Source organism: Cibotium barometz, chromosome 2 (assembly GCF_041138505.1).
Source record: "Cibotium barometz isolate CiBa-2024 chromosome 2, ASM4113850v1, whole genome shotgun sequence".
Lineage (NCBI taxonomy): Eukaryota > Viridiplantae > Streptophyta > Polypodiopsida > Cyatheales > Cibotiaceae > Cibotium > Cibotium barometz.
In genome coordinates this window covers 53,164,213-53,171,347 of record NC_141047.1, presented here as the reverse complement: position 1 = coordinate 53,171,347, position 7,135 = coordinate 53,164,213, and the positions used below count along the sequence as shown (strand labels likewise).

Below are 7,135 nucleotides of genomic sequence, written 5' to 3'. Positions count from 1 at the left end.
CCGCCCGTGCATGATTATAGGGTGACTATGTAAAGGCCGTTATGTCAAGGAGCTGTAGTAAAGATTACATGTTTCATGAGCTTATGATATAAGATTCATTCATCCAAAGAAAAGTGTGATATGAGATAACAGCCAAGGGTATGACTGCTTCATGAGAGGACATTTATGTAAGTGATTAGTGTTTGAGTGGACATTGGGGTTCTCGTGCCCGAGCCATTTTGTATTCATTTTCTTTTCCTTTTAAATCTATTTCCATCCTTACAAAAAAGAAAAGATGCATAAAAGAAAGGAATCTTGATCTGCTTTTCCACATTTTCCTGTTAATTATGCAATGGCACATATGTGAACGTGCATGTTGTCCCACCACTGGTTGTCTCAGCCTAGATTCAGAGAGGCTCCAGCATAATAGCCACTTTTCGCAGAATATGCCAGTCGACGGCCAAGGTTAAAGAAATTGATTTCACACAGCATGCCTTGGCGAAATAGAGACAGTGCGTGAGACCATGAGGTGATGAAGCCTCGCTCGTCGAGCTGGTCAATTAAGTTGGCAAACCTCACAGCGGTGCTGTTGCTGCTATTGTCTTCCATCCAAAATTTGTAGACATTCGGACACTCCTGCCCGGCTGTAGAGTTGAGCAGCGTTCGTGCAAGAAAAGGCCACAGCGAGACACATGGGAACATCACAATGATCATGTCGCTGGGCTCACTCTCCATAGCCTCCTTGATGGTTCCCACATAGTATGCAGCGGCATCCCGCATTTCCACACCATAGTCACTGCCCCCATCATCTCGAATATTCCAGGCTGCGAGCATCGCGACAGAGTAACGCAAGTAGCTATAGTATGAACGATTGGCCTCCGCTCTCACTATGTCCGGAGCACTTAAAGTGTTGTTCAGCTGTCTCCACAAATGTGCAACCTCGCGAAGCCACACTGCATCTTGCAACGTATAATTTGCATAGTAGTCGGGGCTCAAGTTCCCAGCACCCACGCCAGAAATGAAGATGGTCTGCACCGCCTCCTCTCGTAAATCTACTGAATTGTTCCACAGATATTCTGACAGAGTCAAGCTCTCAGCATCGTGTGCCACCATCATCATGTGACCAGAGACGCCATTGACTGTTTCGCCCGCCTTTATATCACGACCTGCGCAGCAGCACCATTGGTTTAGTGGAGCTTTTCAGACCTTCTCTCAGAGCGCCTTCCTTCCAAACCCCACTAGCTTTGACACCTTAGTACTAGCTTTCAATGTCATGTTTTGTAGCTCAATTCCGATAATATATTCTAGCTAGCTAGCTACTTGACATTTCCTTAGCTTCTAAGATCAACATCCAAGGGGAGTGAGAGAGACTAGTTATGTCCTTCAAATTTTATCATCCATAAAGTTAGCCTAAATTAAAAGGGAGAAGTAATTGGAACAGGTACAACGGTAATACTATCACCAGAGTAGAGTAGGAAAATAATGTGAAAGCAACCCATGCATGAAAGGTGTTCTACTAACAAGCTTGCCTTTTGATGGGTACCCCACATGCAAATTTCGATGGACTCCCCCATTGGAGTCACTTTTTATTTAATTTTCTAGCTGACATTCAAAATTTTTAGCAATCTTTTATGTATGAAATACACGTGTCAAAAATCAACCCATACGATCATGGATTATAGCTCACTCTTTATTTTATGTTCTAGCTCACGGAACCACAATAGCCTAGCAGGTCGTGTGGAGACCTATCTATTAAAGTTACAACTGCTGGAGAGTCAACGGAACCATATGTGCGGTTTTCTTAGCTTGTGTTTTGGGGCTATGTTGCTATGGTTGTGATCAACAGAATTAGCACGCCTTATCATGTACATTCTCTTACCTTCTATAGTTGCACGAGTCGCTAGGAAGAGCAGCACCATCATAGCAATAAGCTTCTTCGTGATATCCATTGATCTGTGACACACTGAATTCACAAACTAATAGAAATACATAAATAAGGAAATAAGGTACATCATCTAGTGAAACATTCAAATCAAGTAACTTCTTTTGAAGTAGCGTACTCAGTGCTAGAATTTGAAGGGTGCAATGGGTGATTTATGTTCCATAATAATGGTGGGAGGGGCAATCCCTTTCAAATAAGGATTAGGATCAGGAGAAAAGTATAGCATTTAGATCTCTTTACAAAGAAAGGCAAGGTTGTAAGGAGCCCTTCAACTGGAAATTTGGGTGAAGTCTTCAAGTTCTACGACTATCAGAAACTTTGGCATTCTATGGAAGAAGTAACGAAGTATATCCTAAAAAGGAGGTAACAAAATGATCATTGCTCCTTAAAAAGAAGATCAAGGAGGAAAATAGAGCCCGTAGTATTGTTTCTCTTTCCTTAATTTTCAAAACACCACTTTGAACGGCCCAAACAAGGCTAGAATTTGAAGGTTTGAGTACCTTAGGGGCCTTAAAAACATATATATACACATATATATATATGTATACATATATACATATATGTATATATATGTATAGTTATATATGTATATATATATACATATATGTATATATATGTATAGTTATATATGTATATATATATACATATATGTATACGTATATGTATATGTATATATATATATATACATATATATTTACATATATATATGTATATACATATATATGTATATATACATATATATATATATATATATACATATATATACGTATATGTATATATATGTACATGTATATACATATATATATATATGTATATATATGTATATGTATATATATATATGTATATGTATATATATGTATATGTACATATATATACATATACATATATATATATACATATACATATATATACATATATATATATATGTATATACATGTACATATATATACATATGTATATATATATACATATGTAAGTATATGTATATGTATATATATATATATATATATGTATATGTATATACATATATATGTATATATATATATATATATGAACCTCTTTAGAAAGAAATGCTAGAATTTGAAGGTTTGAGTACCATAGGGGCTTTCAAACTAAAGGTAGGACTTAAATTTATGTATAATAGAACCTCTTTAGAAAGAAATTCGAGCCCTTCAAATGAGTCACCCTTCAAAATTAAAATTATAGGGCTAGACTCCAAACTCCTACAAAACACAGTGTGCTTATCCAATCTAGTACGTCTTCTTGGAAACTCTTAATTTCTATTCATACAATGGTAATGCTAATGCATATTATATATTATCGTCATTTTTTGAAGCTAAAATTGCAGAGTGCGGACCACCATCTGAAGCAAGGGATTGCAATATTAACATTAGATATATCCAAGCCTTTTCTGGCAGCAAGCTACCGCCTTACGGTTTACTTAAGGATGTCGAGAGCGGCTCTTGCAGGCACAGAGTGAATTAAGCTTGCAATCTTCTTCACAATATAAAGGATATTGCAGAGCGCTGAATTATCTAAACGCCTAAGAGCCTAACTACACTAAGTGAAGTCCTACCTTGCGAGCAGAGCCAGTGAAAATTGGGGATCAAACAAGAGAGGTGACTTGGTAAGGTGCTTTTATAGAGTTTTGGACGGAAAGGGATCATGCAATGGAAAGCGACGACAGGGCCTGCAAACCCTGCTCCGACTCAGCTCGTGGGTCACGAGCCAACCTTCACGGGATGAACGATAGGGCCTGCGAACCCTGCTCTGACTCAGCTCGTGGGTCACGAGCCAACCTTCACCGGATGAACGTGTAACAATATGGTACTCGTAGGACAACTCTTAAAATCGGTTTATTTTACAATATGCTGGTTTTATGACTAAAATACTAAAATAAAATCATTTTTTGAAATAAAAGCTTCTTAAAATCTCACTCATTTTTTTTAAAATTCTGGTCGGTACAAATACACTAGACCTGGAATACCATTTTTTAAAGCATTGGTTTTGTCAAGGAAGGGAGGCAAGCAACTCCTCTGGAAACACTTGTGTAATTAGCTGTGCACTATTATTCTATCCATTCTTGTCCTTCCTTGCCACAACATCTACCCACGTGCTACTTTATGGCCATCTCATTTTACAAGAGAGTTAATGAGTGAAGGAGGACAAGCTTTATTGAAGGTCCAACCTAAAAAACAAGTTAGAGTATAATTTGTTTCCCCTATGCACACACACACACACACACACACACATGCATTAGCGGAAATCGAGACTCATTTTGGAGCCTTGTAAGATAATCCATGTGACCCTATTTTTTGTGGCTCAAAATTTGAAAAAAGGAAGGATTTTTGAACCTTTTTGTGTATTTTTGTAGAGAGAGATAATCAACACAGTGGTCTAGCTCTTCTTAAATGCTCAAGAACAAAGAGAATATACTATCGTCCTATGGGTGCATAATAAATATCGAAGGAATAAAGGCACAATATGTATCTATAGATAAATGAGCTCGCATTAATGCACTTTTTGAGCATGTTTATTTCCTCTTTGGTGAAGGATTTCCCTTCTAGTGACTTTTCCCTCCCATTTTAGATATTCAAGTGCATTTCTCGTGAACTCAGGCTATAGCGAGCTCATCATTGTGCTACATTGTGACTTAGTTGCATCACATTGATATGGGAGAGAAGAGGTAGCCATATCATATGCATATTGATCTTGAAGAGCATGCACCTTGGAAGAAAAGAAATCAGTCCTAGCTTTCAATTAATGGAAGAGAGAAGGAAGAGACGAGAGCTTCAGCAGGCTCAAAGCATATAGGCTTATGGTGTGATGGATTTATGTATCCAAATAATCCTCTAACCTCAAGCACACCCTCATTCTTAAATCCAACCTCATTGATTAGATATGTTGGCGATGGTTGCCAAGGACTGCTTGGCTATTGCAATGCACTAAGCCAATTGAATAGAGTTCTAAAAGACTTGAATTGTGCAACATAGTTGGAGTATAGCAACAAATGTACACCTCTCTTCAAGAAAGAAGTTCATGCAAAATAGAGTCTCAATCTAAAACAATATAGGAGCTTGATAAAAAATTACAGGATGCACTTGTAAAAGCAACAAGCATTGGCATGAGAAGGAAAAAAGAATATGAGGAACATAGAGCAACTTAATCCAAGTGGTGGAATCAAGAAAAGAATACAAGCTGCAAGGAAATAAGCTTCTACATTTCTATGATACAACATTTAGTACATGTAAATTTATAACAAGACGAATTCATTTGAGGTGTCTCCTACATCCAAATAAAGAAAACATGGAATTGGATTCAACAGCCAGACAATATTCCATGCTTTTATCTTCAAAGATGGTAGGCCAGATGCTCAAGGAGAAGAAGTATAAGAAAGTACAATGAACATTCATAGAATAGTTTACAAAGAAAAGCTAGGTGTTAGCTCTTGATATAAAAAAATATCTTGATGATGTTGGCATAGGGAGAAAGTGGTATTCCGAGATTTTCAAGCTATTACACTCAAAATACAAAGAAAACGGAATTCGGGCTACACTTCTTCCGAAACCATATCATGTTAGGAGAGAATGTGTGGCGCTCAATGAGCAAATCAGAACTTGGCTTGGTCAGCCTTTTCACATCAAATACACCTACCTTAATAATGACGAAGAAATAAGACATGATAAGACCAACAATATTTTCTTTGATTTGAAAATATTACAAAAGGCAATGGTCCAATTTATTGGAATGAACTTGGTAGAGACTAGAGGAGTCCATAAGTTTGTTATAAACCTTAATGAATGTGAAGTTTTGAAGCAAAGGAAAACATAGAGAATAACAATCACATTAATGAACAGAGCATTGGATAACAGAATACAAAAAAAATTCTAGATATTTTAGTGTGTAATCACAGAACACTATTTGGTGGCTTAGGTCATTTGAGGTATGAATTTATTCTTTTTTATTTTTGGTTTCATAAACTCTTTCATTAGAGAAATCTCACTTTCAATTTTATCATGTAGGTTGTGACAGAGGACCATGATACCCTCCATTGGGTGTTCCATAATATAGACAAATGGACCAAGTGCAAGTCTCTTCTTGATCTGACCATGTGACTTCAGGCTTGGTCAGATGAGTTTAATTTAGTCAAGACTTGACTGGCTAGAGTAATCTCCTAGTTAAAAGATTTTTCACCTTACTGGCGGAATTGCCCGTGCCTTCCGGGTGAGGGTAGTCTTCCGAGACCACAGCCTCGGAGGGATTGCCCTCGGGCTAGCCTCTTGTCCCGGACATCCACGGGCGAGGCCCCGAGTGTGCAGGACCCCCGCCCCGCGCGAGAGGCCGCTGCCGCTTCCACCACCACAGCAGGAGCCCAGAGTAGGCGGGCGGGGACCTCACAGCTGGTATCAGAGCATTGTTGAAAGCTAATAAGGATAAACAAACTCTTATTAGAAATTGATTAAAAACTCAAAAAAAGCATTTTTCATAATGTATTTTCATTCCGTAAGCTTCTTTAATGAAGAATTTTTAGTCAAAGAAATTGTTTTTATAGATGGAAGTTCCCTATTTATTTGGTATTCCCGACCTCACCCAGTCTCAAGATATGACTGTGTTTGCCTTTGAGCATCTCATCTCTTCTGCTTCAACTCAAACAAGCTGAGTAAGACTCGCACGCCATTTCGAGGATTTATACTTTCCTGATGACCCAGCGGAGAGACGACAGCATAAGTGGTTTGCAGGGCAGTATGTCCACGCCTCTTGCAACTGGCGTGCAATGCTGAGGAAAAACCTCTCATTGGCAATGATTCTGTTAAAGCTGAAAATTGTGCGTGGTGTCATTCTATATCATTCAATGCCTCAAAATTTCAGACTTTCATGCCAAGTCTACAGACTCCTTAGTTGCTTTATTCCTAAGGAGAAGATAATAGCTCCCTTGTCGTAAGTGAACGTTTGTATCAGGGCGGCATGGCTATGGCCCAGTAACGTCCTCTTATACTCACAAGGCTCTTCATAGGAATCAACCAGGACCCTTCAAAGGAGAAGGGGAGAACCTGGGCGAGGCTGTGGAGAAATGGGTGGAAGCCATGGAAGAATATTTTGACGTCCACAGGCTACAATGAGCGGAGCAAAATGGCTCTTACCAGACTAAAAATAGTGAAAACAGCCAGGGTGGCATGGAGGAACCACTGTGACACTAACCGTCTCGACAAAATT

At 38.5% G+C, this 7,135-nt stretch overlaps 1 protein-coding gene across 1 annotated transcript; it reads right to left on the bottom strand.

The window, feature by feature from the left end:
- Positions 1 to 281: 281 nt before the first annotated feature.
- On the bottom strand, positions 282 to 3,523 carry LOC147641232 (uncharacterized). Its single transcript, XM_086819374.1, has 3 exons — positions 3,498 to 3,523; positions 1,859 to 1,932; positions 282 to 1,145 (listed from the first exon to the last, which is right to left on the bottom strand). The coding sequence occupies exons 2-3, from the start codon at positions 1,926 to 1,928 to the stop codon at positions 376 to 378; spliced, it is 840 nt and encodes a 279-aa protein (XP_086675500.1). The 5' UTR covers positions 1,929 to 1,932; positions 3,498 to 3,523; the 3' UTR covers positions 282 to 375.
- Positions 3,524 to 7,135: the final 3,612 nt, after the last annotated feature.